The sequence below is a fragment of the Oryctolagus cuniculus genome, chromosome 8 (assembly GCF_964237555.1).
Source record: "Oryctolagus cuniculus chromosome 8, mOryCun1.1, whole genome shotgun sequence".
Lineage (NCBI taxonomy): Eukaryota > Metazoa > Chordata > Mammalia > Lagomorpha > Leporidae > Oryctolagus > Oryctolagus cuniculus.
This window is the reverse complement of record NC_091439.1, coordinates 37,038,999-37,058,144: the sequence shown is the minus strand read 5'-3', so window position 1 is coordinate 37,058,144 and position 19,146 is coordinate 37,038,999. Positions and strand designations below refer to the sequence as shown.

Genomic DNA, 19,146 nt, shown 5'->3' with positions numbered 1-19,146 from the left:
CTGGTGTCACTGGGTCACAGATGATGGCTTAATTTGTTGTGCCACAATGCTGTCCCCCAGAGTTTGCTTTCTAAATCTCTGTTCTTCATAATTTTTAAAAATATTTATTTATTTGAAAGGCAGAGTTACGCAGAGGCAGAGGCAGAGAAAGAGATCTTCTGTCTGCTGGCTCATTCCCCAAATGGCCGCAACAGAGGCCATTTAGGGAATGAACCAGCCTAGAAGTAGTTCTAAAGCCAGGAACTACTTCTAGGTCTCCCACGTGGGTGCAGGGGCCCAAGGACTTGGGCCATCTTCTGCTGCTTTCCCAGGCTATAGCAGAGAGCTGGATCAGAAGTGGAGCAACCGGGACTCCAACCAGGAGTCCCATGTGGGATGCCAGCACTGCAGGCGGTGACTTTATCCGCTACACCACAGCGCCAGCCCTGTATGTAATTTTTCTACTCTGCTCAAAAGCTTGGTGGCCTCCCAAATAAATTTTAGATTCCTTATGGTGATTTTTAAATCTCTTTTAAGTCTCTCCATCTTTCTGCTCTTACTGGAGTTTACTGCAAAAGTGCCAGGTAGAATCCATTTTCATTGTCATGAATTTCACTATAATTTCGCTATAATTGTCCTGCTGTACCCATTAATATTACATAACTATGTGTTTTGGGCACTGGCGCTGTGTACACCAAACATAAAGACAAGTATGTAGCATATTTGGTGTACTAGCAGAAGTCTGTCTTCGTTCAATAAGGAAATGTGTCAGTAGTGCTGGCTATTTTGTGAGTCTTTTCTGTTGTTAAGGAAATCACCTTAGTATTTCAGATGATGAAAAATACTGGCATTAGTGCAAATAAAGACCTGAAGTATTCAAATAACTTTTATAGGAAAAAGATTTAATGTCAACCTTGAATTTTTTAGTAACTCAGGAAATTGAGGTATTAAAAACATAATCTCATTATTTGAAATTTATTTTCTTTATTATAATTATATTGCAGATTATGTAAGTGAACTTGCTTAATTAAAAAGTTAGCAAGCCTTCTTATTTTTTAAAGACTTTCTTATTTGAAAGGCAAGTGACCCAGAGAGATTGAGAGAGAGAGATCTTCTATCTACTGGTTCACTCCCTGAAAGGCTGCAAGGGCCAGGGTTGGGCCAGGCGGGTGCCAGGAGCCAGGAATTCCATCTGGGTCTCCCACTTGAGTGGCAGGAACTCATTTAATTGAGCCATCATCTGCTGCTTCCCAGGCACATTAGCAGGGAACTGGATCTGAAGTAGAATCACTGGGACTCAACCTGGCGTGTCCCAAGCAGAACATTATGCCCCAAAATTAGCAGATTTTTCTTTGGAAAGAATAACTCTGTTCGTATTTCTCACATTATTTAAGGCCTTGAAATCTAATTAAAATGTTCTTAAACTTTACAGGCAGACTATATGCAGTTATCGCCGTTTAGAGCAAAACAAAATAATAGTCATTGAAAGAAAATTGAGAGACATTTACTCAGTAGGAACTATAGGATCTTAGAAAATGTTGCAAGAATAAATTAGTGCTGATGAATGTGTGCTAAGTATTAACAAAAATCTGAGTTACAACTGCTATATTTAATTCCTTTTGCTTTCTAAATGTGAAAATTTTGGAGTAAGTTTAGGTTTATATAAGAGTTGCAGAAGTAGTACAGAATTATTGTAAATCCCTTACTCATTTTCCCCTGAGGGTAACATTTTATGCAGTTGTCAAAATTAACAAGTCAACTTCTTTTTCAGTCATAGTAACTAAGCTCCAAGCTTTATTTGTATTACATGGTGTCTCCTGGTCTCCTCTGATCCGTAACAATTTCTGAATCCTCTCCTGTTTTTCATGACCTTGACCACTTGCTTGAGGCAGTGTCCACCAGGTCTCTACACTATAGTTCTTATTTTTCCTTTCTATGCTCTGTTCTGTGGAAACCAGTCACTAAGTCCACCTCCTAGAGCAGGGATTATCTACATGTATTAATTTCCTTAGCTTTGTTGTTACTGCATAGTTGTAATGAAAGGTTGGGTTTTGTGTTTCCTTCTTTTGTTGTTGTTGTTTTTTTTTTTTTTTTTTTTTGACAGGCAGAATTAGACAGTGAGAGAGAGAGACAGAGAGAAAGGTCTTCCTTTGCCGTTGGTTCACCCCCCAAATGCCCGCTACGGCTGGCGTGCTGCGCTGATCCAAACCCAGGAGCCAGGTGCTTCCTCCTGGTCTCCCATGCGGGTGCAGGGCCCAAGTACTTGGGCCATCCTCCACTGCCTTCCTGGGCCACAGCAGAGAGCTAGACTGGAAGAGGAGCAACCAGGACAGAATCCAGTGCCCCGACCGGGACTAGAACCCGGAGTGCCGGCGCCGCAGGCGGAGGATTAGCCAAGTGAGCCGTGGCACCGACCTGTTGTTGCTGTTGATACATCCCTTCCTTCGGTGCAATTGGAAGACCTGCTTTGGGAGTTTGTTGCTTAGATCTCTGTTAACCTTTCTCGACCCACTGAATCAGTTATTCCCCCCCCCCCCTTTTAAGATTTTATTTATTTATTTGAGAGGTAGAATTACAGAGAGAGGGCAAGATAGAAAGGTCCTCCATCTACTGGTTCACTCTTCAGATAGTTGCAATGCATGGGGCTGGGCTGATCCAAAGACAGGAACCAGGAGCTTCTTTCCGGTTTCCAAAGCAGTGCAGGAGCCCAAGCACTTGGGCCATCTTCCACTGCTTTCCCAGGCCATAGCAGAGAGCTGGATTGGAAGAGGAGCAGCCGAGACTCCAGCTGGCACCCCTATGGGATGCTGGTGCCACAGGCGGAGGCTTAGCCTACTACGCCACAGTGCCAGCCCCTCAGTTATGCTCCTGATGCTTATCTAACACTATAGCTTGAATTTGGGCTCCACCACCAAATGCATATTGAGGCTCAGTCCCCTGTTTAACAGTGTTGAATGGTGTTGGGCCTTTTAAGAGTTGATTACATCACTAAGGGGTTAATGCTTTGCAAACAAGATTGAGTTCTCACTCTCTCAAGACCAGATTGGTTGCCACAAGAGCAGGTTTTTATGAAGCCGGGCTCCACCCCTCCATCTCTTACTCTTTGATGTGCTACTTCTGTATGCACTGCTCCCTCTGTCATGCCTGCTACTGTCACGTGATGTCATCTGCCATGCAGTACTGTGATGAAGCATGCCTCCCTCCGCCCCCCGCCCCCAGACGTGGCCACCCAAGTTAAGACTTTCCAGCCTCAACGCCATGAGCCAAACTAAGCCTCTTTTCCTTACAAAGTACCTGGTCTCAGGTATTTTGTTAGCACAGCACACAGTGGAATAAGACGTCTAACTAGGATTTAATCTGGAGGAGGAATGAGGAATTTTCCCGGAATGCTACATTGTAGGAGCCTTAAAGGCAGCGACTGGTTTTGCTTCTTGTGTCTCTGCATCTAGCCTGGAACCTGGCAAACTGAGGTCCTTAGAGCATCTTCAGTTAATGCCAAGGATTAGGAACAAATGCAGAAGCACAAAAGCTATATCTGGGCCGGCGCCGCGGCTCACTAGGCTAATCCTCCGCCTTGCGGCGCCGGCACACCGGGTTCTAGTCCCGGTCGGGCCGCCGGATTCTGTCCCGGTTGCCCCTCTTTTAGGCCAGCTCTCTGCTGTGGCCAGGGAGTGCAGTGGAGGATGGCCCAAGTGCTTGGGCCCTGCACCCCATGGGAGACCAGGAGAAGCACCTGGCTCCTGCCTTCGGATAGGTGCGGTGCGCCAGCCGTGGCGGCCATTGTAGGGTGAACCAACTGCAAAGGAAGACCTTTCTCTCTGTCTCTCTCATTGTCCACTCTGCCTGTCAAAAAAAAAAAAAAAAAAAAAAAAAAAAAAAAAAAAAAAAAGCTATATCTGGTAAAGGTCTGTGTTTCCAGTTTCATATCTATTAGGTAAGAGGAAGGGAACTACTGTTTATTATGCATTTACCAAGCAAGGCATAACATTGTTTTATTTGCTATTTATAGCAACCCTGTGATGTAGCTGTTAACTGTTTTCAAGAAGAGCAGAACTAAAGCTTGGACTCAATTACATAATCAATCTTAGCAGGGTTAGAGTTGCAGTAAAACCAAATTGGATCTCAGCTCATTGTGGTTTCTCAGTCCATTTCTTTTCACTGTACATTTGCCTTCTCCTATGGGCCCAGTTATATCTGTTTTCCTGTCTTTGTATCTTTTTAAAAAACATTTTTTTAAAGATTTATTTTATTTACTTGAAAGACAGAGTTACAGAGAGAGGTAGAGACAGAGAGAAAGGTACAGAGAGAGCTAGAGACAGATAGATAGGTCTCCCATCCGCTGGTTCACTCCCCAGATGGCCGCAACGGCCAGAGCTGTGCTGATCCGAAGCCAGGAGCCAGGAGCTTCTTCCAGGTCTCCCACGTGGGTATAGGGGCCCAAGGATATGGGCCATCTTCTACTGCTTTCCCAGGCCATAGCAGAGAGCTGGACTGGAAGAGGAGCAGCTGGGACTGGAACCGGTGCCCGTATGGGATGCCAGCGCTTCAGGCCAGGGCTTTAACCCACTGCACCACAGCAGCAGCCCCAAAAAACATTTATTTATTTACTTGAAAGGGGGGACAGAGAAAAAGAAACAGAGAGAGAGATTGTAGAGACAGAAGGAGAGAGATCTTCCATCTTCTGGTTTACTCCTCAAATGGCTGTAACAGCTGGGGCTGGCCAAGCATAAGCTAGGAGCCTGGAACTCCATCCTGGTTTCCTATGTGAGAGCAGGGGCCCAAGTACTTGGGCCAGCTTCTACAGCTTCCCTAGGTGCATTAGCAGGGAGCTGGATCAGAAGCAGAACAGCCAGGACTTGAACTGGGACTTATATGGGATGCCAGCATTCAAGGCAGAGGCTTTATGTGTTGGCTGCACAACACTGGTCCCTCCCTGTCTTTGTATCTATCTCTCTTAGCTTCCTTTTTTTTTTTTTTAATTTCTTTCTCTTAAAGTGAAGTATTTACATTAATAGATCTGTTATATTGCTGGTGAAATATGAATTGGTATAGTCTTTTGGGTAAAGACCTGTATATACACAGAGATATAAAGTTGGTTACTATAACTTTGTATGGGGAGTACAAAAATGAAAACTGTACACCACATTTAGCAATAGATAAGTGAATGTGCTGAATGTGCCACATCTTTGATATGGAATATTATGGATCCATTGAGGTTTTTAAAACTACCAATATATGAGAAATTATTAAAGTAATATGAGTATATATCTTTATATTGGTAAATATGTAATGATCACTTTTTTTTCAAACAAGTGATAGAATAACCCCATAAATGTAAATTTTTATGATGGGAAAAACATGAATTTTCAACACTGTGTATGTCAGAGGGAGAAGGAAAAATTTTACAATGGTTATTCCCACTTACGTGGAATGAGTCTTTGCATATGAGTGTATAAAAAGATGCATGAAAGTATAGTCACCAACTAGAAGTGTAGTCAACATTAATCCCTTCCTCTCTCTCATCTCCTCACCGAATCAGTCACAATGTCCTGGTGATTTGCGAATACTTTTTCCTACTTTCCATCTCTTCTGCTCTATTCCCTTGGTTATCATCCTTGCCTCCACTACCGAAGCAGCCTCTAAGTGCTCCTGCCTTGACTCATGTGCACCTCACATCTACTTCCCTTTTCTTGCCAGAGTAGATCTGTCCAGGGATATCTGACGTGGAAATCTCTGCTGAAGCCCTTCATGGAGGCCCTCTTGCTTAAACTAATCCAAACCCCTCACTGTAGAACAAAAAGCCTTGCAACAGGAGAGCTGACCACTTCCATGAGTTCCCACCTTCCACAGTCCTCTGCCGCTTGCATCTGTCGTGATCTGTGCATACTCCAGGGAGACTACCCCTCAAGCCTTTGCTAATGTGTTACTTCTGTTTGGAATTCTCTTCTCTTTCTCTGCAGCTCCCCATGCCTCTCCCTGACCATTTATTATTCTAGAGTCTCCTCCACCCGAAAGCCTTCCCTGATCTTCCCTGCAGTCTCCGGCTAGACTGAGCTAGGGGCCTCTCCCTGTGTCCCTTCGTCTGTACTTACCCTGGGTACTGTTTTTCTTCCCCACTGAGCAAGGGCCAGAGCTAATGTTTTTTGTCATTGTAATTCTAATATGTAGATCAGTGCCTGGCACTGCTTATTTGCTCCATGTTTGAATGCTTTCCCCCATAGCCCCCCACCGGCTCGGCTCTTTGAATTAAACCAAAAAGTGGGTTCACATTCAAATTTGAGAGATTACAATGAATCTTCTTTATGTTCCACAAATGGAAAAAGATATTTCTTTGGTCTCACATATCTCTAATCAAATAGCATACCAAATTAGAAGGGAGGAACTATCAAGGAGAAACTTAATTCACTGTTTAAATTGATACGTATCTTAAGTAACTGGTATATAACCATGGTAATTACTCTGTACTGATGAAAATTGGGCAATTTGTTATCTGGATGTTTTTGGTGGGGCCACCATTCTCTAGACTCTCCAAAGCAGAACTGCAAAGTTACTCTGTACTGATTTCTGGGGATACAGGTTGGGGTGGCTGACACAGCCATTGTATAATTAATAATCTGTGGTAAATGGGGCCAAGGGCCTATAATGATGCCGTACACTGGAGACCAGCAAAGATGGAAGAAATACTGTTTTTGATATTTTGAGCCAGCCATCTTGCCTTTTTTTTTTTTCTTCAGTGACTCACTATACAGTTGGAAATTTTATATGAATGACCAGCCACAGACCAGAGCAATGGTTAATTTCAGAGTTTAGTAATAGAAGAGAACATTTTTGGGGCTAATTTTCACTTAGAAAGAGACATTTGACTTAAGTTAAAAAGAACCAGAGTTGCTAATAAACACGGTGGAAAACAGAAGTGTCTTCTCTCTGAATGATCAGAACACAAATTATACCTTTTCAAGCCAGGATATTACAGCTTGTTTCTGAAAACCTCTGCCCACGTGTTAGTTTTTCCACGGAAACTAATTTTGCTTTAAAGAAAAGCTGTTTGAAAGGTAAACTGTTCACAATTTTGAATAGGGTAGAGTTTATGATTAGGTTTGTTTCCATAAGATGAGTATCTTTGTTTCTTAGTGCTATTTTAATAGCAATAATTTTGTTTTTTAATGGCCTACTTCCCATTAAAATGTTTTTTAAACAATCATGTGACAAATTATGTAATATGTGCTTAACTTTTCCTACTAGTTACTCATGAAAAGGAGTTTTATGGAAATTACAGACTCTAAAAGTGATCGTTATTGGCTGTGATTACAAATGGGTTGTTTTCAGTAAGATTTTAGTTCATGGTGAGATGAATGTCTCCTTGAAATGTAGTACATAAGCAGGTCTGTGAATGTGGATAGGTTTTAGCCTTTCTTTTACCTGATGACCATGCTGAATAATGCTGTGCCAGTAGAGTGTTTTCATATATATGTCCCAAGTGGCTTGCTTCTGTGCGTATAATTGCATAGCCAACTGCCAGTGCAAATACTGTCTGGCGAAATCATCTAAAGGGAGTAAAAACTGCATAGTTGACTGAATTAATTTTTAAAAACCCCATACAATCTAGAAAAAGACCATCTGCTTTTTTAAAAAATGATTTTTTTTCTGCTACTGTGCCTCTTTAATTCCCTTTCCCTGAGTTTTGTTCTTCAAGACTCCACAAAAAGCATCCTATAGGAAAACATGTTGATACAATAAATTAGAAATAGTAAGAATTTGAAATAATCAAAGAGGTTTCACCCCTTGCTCCCCCCCGCCCCCTCTACTCCCCTCTCACCACACTGGGGGGAGGATGTAACTGTTTATCTTGGGCTTGCAGCTGTTCACATTGTCTTGTCTTTTCTCATAGTGATCTTGAACCTGAGTGGCTTGACAGCGTGCAGAAGAATGGGGAGCTGTTTTACTTGGAATTGAGTGAGGACGAAGAGGAAACCCTCCTGCCTGAGTCGCCGACTGTGAACCACGTGAGGTTCAGTGACCATGAGATTATCATTGAAGAGGATGATTACAAAGAAAGAAAAAAGTATGAACCCAAACTCAAGCGGTTTACGAAAATTTTAAAAAGCAAAAGGCTTTTGCCCAAGCGCCACAATAAAAAAAATAGCACAGACAATGGGCCAGTGTCCATTCTAAAGCATCAGTCACATCAGAAGACAGGAGTCGTTGTCCAGCAACGGTACAAAGATGTGAATGTTTATGTAAACCCCAAAAAGCTAACTGTCATGAAAGCCAAAGAGCAGCTCAAGCTCCTGGAAGTGCTGGTTGGCATTATCCATCAGACCAAATGGAGCTGGAAAAGGGCTGGAAAGCAGAGCCAGGGAGAGAGACTCGTGGTCCACGGCCTGCTGCCAGGAGGAGCTGCTATGAAGAGTGGGCAGGTGCTGATTGGTGAGTGTTGCTGCTGGGCATCAGTGCTGGTTTTTGAGGCACCTGATTAACGAGGGGCCCAGGAGAGCACAATCATATAGTCTCCACCCACCGAGGGCTGCTGCGTGTGTTTGGTGCAGCAGTGAAATTATTACAGGTGGTATACTGCAAGGCACAATCCTCTAAACAGAAGCACTCAGGGTGTCAAATGTGTGTGTCCCTTGTTCAGGCCAAGGAATAGCTTTACTGACTTGTGAGTTTTGAATTGTATCATTTTATTTCATTTTGGTTATATTTGCTGACAAGAAAAAGAAAATAAGTTGATTGCAAAGTGGTAATTTAGGTTTGAAGGACTATATCCAGTAGCATGATGCAGAAATATATAATTTATGAATAAAAATACTTTCAAATTGTATGTTTGCACTTAAGTCATCTAAGTTCTTGGAGTGGTTTTAAACTGTTACTTTTGGCATACTTAGTAACAGTAGTGTTATACATAAATTTCCTTTTAAGGATGTGTGTCATAAACTGTCCCACCAATTTTGAGGCAGAAAAATAAATACGTGTGCTACTCTGAATATATATATAGTAGGATGAGTCTGCTGTGTTGCTGACACAATGTTTGGATTAGCCCTCATAAAAATAAATTAATCAAATGTGAGGGCATATTATTAGTGAAACTTTAAATTTATAATAGTTGTGAAAGCCATTTAAATTGGCCCAGGTTAAGATTTAGATAGAGGAACTTCTATAGTTACTTTGGAAATATTTGAAAATATTTCTGACTTTAAGGCTGAATTTCATTTGTTTATTCATTGATTCAACAACTATTTTTTTGAGCCTTTTCTTAGTGCCAGAAATACAAAGATCACAGTAATGATCCAGCTACTACTTCTAGAAAGGAGAAGGGTCACTGCAGTGGAAGATAAGGGTGGCAAAGAGGCAGACAGTTTTGCATTGTGAAGCAGTGTTGTGATGCAGGTATTCAAGGAGAGGCCTGTGGAATTGTGTAGCAAGAGTATCGGCGGCCTAGTGTGTGTTCCAAAATGGTCTTCATTTTCTCATCTTACAGTGTAGTGCTGATTCTCCTCCCTTTGTGTCCATGAGTCTGGGTGGGCCTGTGACCGCAGTCTGCTTGGCACTTTGGGACTTGAGAGGTTGGTTGGTTCTTTTGGGGGACGCTTGCTTTTGGAATCCAGTTGCCGTTCTGTGAGGAAGGCCAGGCCAGAAGCACAGGTCATGAGTCATGATGGGGCCGAATGCCCAGCTGAGGCCCCGCCCCCAGACGGCCATGAAGAAGCCTTCCTGGTGATGCCTGCCCCAACTGCTAACTGGCTGCAAGTGCATGAGGGACTCTGAGTGAGAACCTTGCTGAGTCCAGTCGGCCTCAGAACCCGGAGAGAGAGATCATTAATGTCTGCTGCCACTTGATGTCACTGGGTGTTTAGGTGATTTGTTACGCAGCAATAGATAACTGGAACTGGAGGTTATGCTTCCTTGCATTGTTAGGTGCTCCGCAGTTTTTTCTTGTGAAATGATAGGATTGAACTAAAATATCCCTAGGGTGTGTTTTTAGTTCTGTAAAAGAAGGCAAGGATTTGTGCTTATGAGAACCTGCCTGACGGTTTTCTGGCCACTGTAATTTTAAGATGGGAAACTTAAGCGAGTGCATTCTCTTTCTACTTAGCTAAGGCTTCTGCTCTGAGTGCCTGCTTGTACTGGATTACAGACAAGTCTCTCAAATTCTTTTCACCCTTTTCTCTGCATAACTGGTATTGAGATGGTGATGACTGCTGAGCTTCCCACTCTGTTTTCTTCCCTGGTCCTCACTCCAGCTTTCTGAACCTTCTAGGAATGAGGATTGCCATTAGGCCTGGTCTTTATCTACTGTCTGTATGAAAGAAAATAAAATGCACAAGGGAAGAAGAGAGCCTTGACCGTGGTGGTTATACTGTGTATCCTGTAAGAATTCTAATTTTTGACTTCTGTTAGCATTCCCCTTTACCAATAAATGAAAAAAAAGGCAAACAGGCCTATAGTTTTCTCTAGAGGTTATAGTATGAAATCAGTACCTCCAAGTAAATGTCTTTCATTCATTCAACAAACATCTTGAATGCCTACTGTGTGCAAGCACCATCTCTATTATTTTCCTCCCAGCGAACATGTGCATTTGTCTATGACTCATCCTCATAGCAGAAAGCTTATAAGTAAGAGAGCAAGGTATATAAACTGGGGAGATTCTGAAAAAGTGTCCATATGAGAAAAAAAGAAAAAAATTTGACTCTGTTTTACACTATACATATATATTTATTTTGAGTAGATGACATATCTAAATATGAAAGATGAAATAATAGCATTTCTAGAATATAAGAGAATATCTTCAAGATCTCAGAGAATTATAAAAGACTGATAAATTATTGTACGTTAAAATTAACTTAGGGGCCAGTGCTGCGGCGTGGTGGGTAAAGCCTTCACCTGCAGTGCTGGCATCCCAGGTTCTGGTTCGAGACCCCGCTATTCCACTTCCAATCCAGCTCTCTGCTATGGCCTGAAAAAACAGTGGAGGATGGCCCAAATCCTTGGGCCCCTGCACCCACATGGGAGACCTGGAAGAAGCTCCTACCATTGCGGCCACTTGAGGAGTGAACCAGCTGATGGAAGACCTCTCTCTCTCTCTCTCTGCCTCTCCTCTCTGTGTAACTCTGACTTTCAAATTAATAAATAAATCTTTAAAAAGAAATTAACTTGAATTTTCATCAAAGAAGTCACTGTTGTTACAGTCAAGAAGTAAACCTCCTGGGGCCAGCACTGTGATGTAGGAGGCTAAGCCTCTGCCTGCAGTGCCACCATCCCATATGGGCACCGGTTCCTGTCCTGGCTGCTCCTCTTACTCTCCAGCTCCCTGTTGGTGGCCTGGGAAAGTGAAAGTGGTGGAGGATGGCCCAAGTGCTTGGGCCCCTGTACCTGCGTGGGGGACCCAGAGGAAGCTCCTGGCTCCTGGCTTCGGATTGGCCCAGCTCCAGCTGTTGCAACCATTTGGGGGGTGAACCAGTGAATGGAGGAACTCTGTCTCTCCTTCTCTCTCTGTCTGTAACTCTGCCTCTCAAATAAATCTTAAAAAAATAAAAAAATCAAACCTGTAGCTTACAAGGGGCTTTTAGAAAAAGCACTGCAAATCAATAATAGAAATATAGACAGCCCAGTTGGATAACTAATAAGAAATTCAAATGGGTGAGTACTTCACAAAAGATTTCCAAATGACCAATAAAACCTGAAACCTCAGTAGTCGTTAGAGAAATACAAGTTAAAACTACAGCGAGGTACTACCGCTTAGGCCATCGAGCTGCTACACTCAACATGATCGACAATAACAAGTGCCAGAGAGACTGTGGGGCTGCGGGAACTCTTGTGCTGCAGCTAATAATCCACCGTGGAGCACTGCTTCAGCTGTGGCTGCTTAAGCTGAACATAGCCATTGCCTGTGGTTTAACAGCCCTATTCTTAGATGTGAAATAAGTGCAGCAAAAGATATGCATGTGAATGTAAATTACAGGGATGTTCTTGATAACAGTATTTTTGGGAGCCAAAACTGGAAACAAGCCAAGTGAGTTGAGCCTAATGAATGAATGAATGGATGTTCCTCACACACAGGAACATTCAGTGAAAGTCAGGTACAAACTGGCAAAACTAAGGTGTTACAGGTAGGAATAGTTTTTACCTTTGGGGAATACACAGGAAGGAATCAGGAGGGAGTGCAAGCAGAATTCTGGGTTGCTACTTTTTTTTTTTTTTAAGGTTTTATTTATTTAATTGAAAGGTGGAATGACAGAGATAAAAAGAAGACAGATCTTCCGTCTGCTTGTTTACTTGCCAAATGCCTGAAACTGTGAGGTCTGGGCCAGGACAAAGCCAGGAGCCAAGAACTCCATCCAGGTCTCCCGTATGGGTGGCAGGGGCCCAAGTACGTGACAGGACTCAAATTGCCATTCTGATGTGGGGTGCTGCAGACGTCCCTAGTGGCGTTTGCTCCATATGGGATGCTACTTTAAAAAAAAAAAAAGATTTAATTTATTTATTTTAAAAAGAGATAGAGAGTCTTCTGTCTGCTGGTTCACTTCTCAAATGGCCACAGTGGCCAGGACCTGGGCAAGGCCAAAGCCAGGAGCCAGAAGCTTCATCCCAGTCTCCCACGTGGGTGCAAGGGTCTAAGTAATTGGGCCATTCCCTGTGCTTTCCTAGGTGCATTAGCAGGGAGCTGGATCAGAAGTAGAGCAGCTGATCTGGAACCTGTGTCCACATGGGATGCCAGCCCATTGCAGGCGGCAGCTTAACCTGCAGTGCCATAATGCTAGCCCCGAGATGCTACTTTTTGATATGAGTGTGGTTACATAAATATGTTTACTTTGTGATCATTTGTTATAGCATATTCTTAGAATTTGTACACTTTTCTGCATGTGTTTTTAATAACAATAAAAGGCTACAAAAATGAGGCTCATGATTTAACTTTATAGTGGAAAAAATTTGTCACAATGAATTGATTTTGCATTTTTGGTGCATAACAATGTGCTTGGCTCATACTAGGCTCTCAAAACACATTTATTGGATGATTGAATAAATTGTAAGAAGAATATATACAGGGAAAACAATTAAACGTGAAGATAAATAAGCCAATATGCTAATAGTGTTGTTAGCATGAGGACATTACTGGTAATTATTTTGTCTACTCTTTCAAACTTTCTACTTTATAATTATGTTCCATAGTTGTAAAATTGTATATTTTAGCCATGAAGAATGGACTATTTTAATGTCATCCTACAAGGTGCATAAATGATAGAATTTCTTGCTTTTTTTCTTTTATAATCATGTTTCACATCATCTCTGGGCAGTGGTTGATCTGTGAGGTAACCCCATAGACAGGAATATCATGAAAACTGTCCTGGGGAATGCATTTTCCAAGGGGAGGTTTCTTTCCTTATGTCGCTACATAAGGAACAACTCTAATTCCTTAGAATGATTCCTTCCCTTTGGTGCCATTTTTGCAATTCCTACTGTCAAATATTTACATTCTTTTTTTATATTCCTATTTCTGAGTTTTTCTTAAATTTGACAGTCAATTGAGAGCTCCTGGACTGCCTGTAACTGATCAAATGAAATTCCGTTTTACCCACCTGTGTCATGGAAGCTGCATATCACGTTGATGTTTTTTTCCTTCAAGATGATTCATTCTTGGTTATTTTTTTTTAAAGATGGATTTAATTATTTGAAAGTCAGTTTACACAGAGAGAGAAGGAAAGACAGAGAGAGAGAGGTCAGTCTTCCATCTGCTGGTTCACGCCCCAGGTGGCCACAATGGCTGGAGCTGCGCTAGTCTGAGCCAGGAGCCAGGAGTTTCTTCTGGGTCTCCCACATAGATGCCGGGGCCCAAGCACTTGGGCCATCTTCTAGTGCTTTCCCAGGCCATAGCAGAGAGCTGGATCGGAAGTGGAGCAGCCAGGACTTGAACTGGTGTCCATATGGGAAGCCAGCACCGCAGACGGCAGCATTACCGGCTACGCCACAGCGCCGGCCCCTCTTGGTCATTTTAACTAGGTGTTTTTTAAGATTTGGAAGAGACAGGGTTAGAGAAATCACCAATTTGTGTTCCAAATACCCGTCCTTTTCTAGAGTATTTCTGATGAAGAAAAAACCCAAAGTTTTATTTCAGGCTTTTTTGTAATTTCTGCTGTTATTGCCTGTGATCATTGACTGGTTTTGAATAACACACTGGGTGTGTTAACAACTCTCTCTTACTTTTTTGAAGGTTTTTATTTAACTTTTGAAAAGTGTTTTTAATTGAGACATACCATTCATAAGGTATACAAATCTTAAGTGTACATTCAAAATGATTTTGACATAGGAATTTACCTCTGTGACTACCACCCAAATAAGGTATATGACATTTCCAATACCTACGGAATCTGTGGTGTCTCCTCATAATCTGTTACCACATCGAACATAATCTTCTAGAAGTCAGGAGTTTTCCATTGACTGAGCTGATTTTGCATGTTCTGGAATTTTACGTAAACGTAAATAAATGGTGTTTGTTATCCTGTTTCTCTTTGTTTTAGTTTATAATTATGGCTGTGCACAATGTCCATGTTGTTGCTATCTAGTCATCCATTCCACACTACTTTTTCATTCCATTGTTGATGGATATTTTGATTGTTGCCAGTTAAAACATTGGAAGTTTTTTTTTCTATAAAGATAGATTGGAATTTTATGCACACCTACTGGATAGTTGTATTCCTTGATGTTTTGTGTTTTGAGGTGTATACATTTTTATTTTCTCCATCTGTGACACATTTTGGTTTTCTTAGGGAAATCAGTTCTGCTGTCTCTCCTCTCTCACATCGTTTCCTTCCTACAGTTTTTTCCTGACATAACTTGACCACTAGTAGAGGAAAGAAACTGAAGTGTTCGGTACATTGGAAAGACAGAATTTTTGTGTTTCTGGGCTTCCCTAGAGCTGCTGGTGCAGTTATTTCCTTCTACAGATGAGGGCCAAAGGGATGACGTGCCTTACCCACTAACAGATGGCAGTCAGTGATAAAGCTGGGACCCATGTGTTCTGATTTCCACTGGAGGGCTCTTTCACATTGCCACATTGTTCATTTTAGTAGGGGGCGGGGGGGGGGGGGGGGGATGTGCCAAAGGATTTCTCTCTCCTTGTAGCAAAAAGGGGGAAAAGCTACTTAATCTTTTCAAAATGTAATTTGGAGATAAGTATTAATCTACAGCATGTACCATTTAACCCAATCAATCCACATCTGAGACATCTATCCTAAAATGTAATCTAAAACAGATCAGCAAATCACAGCCAGCAGGTCAAATCATATCCACCACCTGTTTTTGTAAAGAATGGCTAAAATTTTTTAAAATAATAACATATGACATGTAAAAGTGTATGAGACCCAAATATCAGCGTCTATAAATAAAATTTTATGGGCGCATAGCCACTTTCATTTACTTATTGTCTATGGCTTCTTTCAAGCTATAATGGTGGAACTGAGTAGTTGCAACAAAGACCATATGGCCCACATAGCCTGAATTATTTTCTTTCTTGTCCTTAACAGAAAAATTTGCTGATCCAGATTAAAAGAGGGAAAAAACTGTACATAAAAACATTTATTGAAGCATTTAAAAATATTTTTAAATTAAAAGGCATAAAAATGTCAAACAAGGGCATGGTTAGTTACATTGTAATTTAATAAATTTATGATGTTATTCAACTATTACAATTATAATTCTAAAAAATATGCAATGACATAAAAATTCTTATGACTTGAGAGGTTTAAAAGTTAAAATTCTGAGGCCAGTGTTGTGGCACAGTGAGTTAAGCCCCTGCTTGGGAGCCTGCATCCCATATCCAAGTGCCTGATTTAAGTTCTGGCCACTCCATGCTTCCAATTCAGCTTCCTCCTAATACACCTAGGAGACAGTGGATGACGGCCCCCACGTGAGAGACCTGGTTGGATTTCCAGACCTGTAACTTCAGCTTGGCTCAGTCCCGGCTGTTGGGGCATTTGGCAAGTGAAACAGCATATGAAAAGTCTCTCTCTATTCTCCGTGTCTGTCCTCTCTCTCTCTGTCACTCTGTCTTTTAAATAAATAAATATTTTTAAGCAAAGATAAAAACCCTTTATACATCCTTTGTATGAACATAGGTAGAGAAGAGACTAAAAATTATTTGCAAAAGTAATCACAATTATAGTTCTAGGGTCATAAAAAGTGGAGCAGCCAGGACTCGAACCAGCACCCCTATGGGATGCCAGCACTGCAGGCGGCTGCTTTAGGCTGCTTTACCCGCTACGCCATAGTGCTGGCCCGGAGAAAGCTCATTTCTAACAAGACTGAAACCACCTGTCCCCTACACCATGATCTCCAAATGCACCCTGTGTATCCATCTCTTCTTTAGCATTCATGACCCCTGACTTTTATTTGCTATTTAGCAAAGATTGCTTTGTATTTTTAGGTGGGTCTGTTTATTTTCTATTGGTACAATGGCAAATTACCACAAACTTAGTGACTTAAAACAATACAGATTTATCATCTAGCAGTTCTTCAAGTCAGAAGTCTAAAATGGCTCCTCCTACACAAAAATCAAAGTGTCCACAGAGCTGCATTCCTTTGGAGGTTCCAGTTGACCATCTCTTTCCTTGGCTGCCCTTCTGCAGCCAGCTTTATTCCTTGGCTTGTGGTCCCTTTCTCTATTTTCAAAGCCGGAAACATAGCTTCTATGATTCTCTCTCTGATTCTGACACTTCTGCCTCCATCCTATAAGGTCTTTATTATTACCTTATGACCACTCAGATAACAAAGGAAAATCTCCCAATCTCTTAATTATGCCTGCAAGATCTCTGTTGCCAAATAAGATAACATATTCACAGCTTACAGGGATTGAGATGTGGCCATCTTTGGAAAGTGGTCATTATTCTTGTTCATTATTCTGCCTACTTTAGTGGGGTGTTCTTTGGGGTAAAATATATGTTTTAATTCTTTTCTCCTTAGAGTAGTGGTAACATGTTGATTTTGGACAGTTTAGAAAATAACAATTAAGCAGAACAGAAAAAGCCCATATACCCAAAGGCAATATTATGATGTAAATAAAGGTACTTCAGAAAGTTACTGGAAAGTACAGTTACAGTCATGAGGTTATTTGGGTGTAAAATATTTTTTCATAATATGTAGAAAATATTATGAGAAACTATAAATAGATTTCAAAAAATTTTACACCAGAAGTTTAATTCCATTTTCCATGAACTTTTTGAAGTTACCTTGTAATTTTTCTTTTACCTTATTTATGTGCAGTAATTTTGTTTCAAAAATAATTTCTTAATCTATATATTCATTTAGTAATAGTATAAATAAAGCTGTAAGCAAACTTAGCTATTTTCTTAGCCCTTGTGTAATAGCATACAATATCAACCACATTTGTTGTTGGATTTTAAGTACATACTGAGAAATTGATGAGTTTTCTTAATTAAAGGCAGTTGAGAAATTATTATATCAAGGAATCGCTGTAAACACTGATGAAATTATCTCACTTCTTGATATTTTATTTGATTCTTGATGTATCTCTTGTTAAAATTTTCTTCTTACTGCTACACATCAATAATCTGCCGACCAATTTTTATTTAATGGTTCAAAAACCCATTTATACATTTCCTTTCCTTTCAGCCTGTGAAATGAGACAGTGCAAAGTAATAGTTCAGTGTACTTGTTGAGAAAGAGCTTTCCTGCTGTGCAGGCTGCCCACGGCAGTGATGTGTATGATGTTCAGGAAACTGGCCAGTGCTGAGTTGCTTCGTAGAAGTACTCAGAAAAACCAGAAGAAAACAGCATCTGGGAGAATGAGAAGTGGATGTAACACCTCTTTATAGAATGAAAACATTTTAATTGAAGTTGAAAATATTAAGAGGGCAGATGTTTGCTCTAGCAGTTAAGCTGCCAATTGGATACCTGCATCCTATCACAGAGTACCTGGGTTTGATACCCAGCTCTGGCTCCTGTCATGAGCTTCCTGCTAATGCAGATCCTGGGAAGGAGCAGGTGATTACTCAAGTAGATTGGTTCCTGTTGCCCACATAGGGGGCATGGATTGAGGTCCCAGCTCCCAGCTTCTACCCAGCCTAGCCCTTGCCATTGCAGGCAATTGGGGGTGGGGTGTGAAACAGTGGGTGGGAGCTCTTTCTGTGGGTGTGCCTTTAAACCAAAATAAATATATAGAATATTATACTATACTACACTCTTTTCAAATGTGTTTTTATTGTTTTTTATTATCTATTTATTGTATGTATAATTTGTCTACTACTTTTAGAGGTTTATTAGCTATGATATCCTTAGATAGTGCTCTCTGTCATACTGAACAACACAGAATTATATTCATTAGAGTTTGGAGGAAAAAAAAAATTGGGGATATTATCCAACGGAGTTTTAGTTTAAAGTAACAAATTTGAAATGGTTTCATTGTTTAGGTACCCTCAAGATAACTAGATAGTCAAACCCTTCATTAGAATGGTACAAAAGTAGTTGTATTTTACATCAGCATTCCCATGTTGTGTTCATCATTGTTTTTTTTTGTTTTGTTTTTTTGTTTGTTTTTGTTTTTGTTTTTTTGACAGGCAGAGTGGACAGTGAGAGAGAGAGACAGAGAGAAAGGTCTTCCTTTTGCTGTTGGTTCACCCTCCAATGGCCGCCGCGGCCGGCGCACCGCGCTGATCCAAAGGCAGGAGCCAGGTGCTTCTTCTGGTCTCCCATGGGGTGCAGGGCCCAAGCACTTGGGCCATCCTCCACTGCACTCCCGGGCCACAGCAGAGAGCTGGACAGGAAGAGGGGCAACCGGGACAGAATCCAGCACCCCAACTGGGACTAGAACCCGGTGTGCCGGCGCCGCAAGGTGGAGGATTAGCCTAGTGAGCCGCGGCGCCGGCCAATCATTCTGTTTTATTTGTTTATTTAAAAAATTTTTTTTGATAGGCAGAGTTAGACAGTGAGAAGGAGAGAGACAGAGAGAAAGGTCTTCCTTTCTGTTGGTTCACCCCCCAAATGGCCGTCATGGCTGGCGCACTGCGCTGATCCGAAGCCAGGAGCCAGGTGCTTTCTCCTGGTCTCCCACGCAGGTGCAGGGCCCAAGCACTTGGGCCATCTTCCACTGCACTCTCGGGCCACAGCAGAGAGCTGGACTGGAAGAGGAGCAACCAGGACAGAATCTGGTGCCCCAAT

At 41.5% G+C, this 19,146-nt stretch overlaps 1 protein-coding gene across 2 annotated transcripts in view; it reads left to right on the top strand.

Moving 5' to 3' along the window:
• The window catches only part of INTU (inturned planar cell polarity protein), a 108,600-nt gene that overhangs the window by 17,260 nt on the left and 72,194 nt on the right, over positions 1 to 19,146 (top strand). For both annotated transcript variants that reach the window (XM_051819869.2, XM_002717241.5), the window contains exon 2: positions 7,868 to 8,406. In XM_051819869.2, the coding sequence (XP_051675829.2) occupies positions 7,868 to 8,406 (539 nt within the window). The remainder of the gene's footprint in view (positions 1 to 7,867; positions 8,407 to 19,146) is intronic.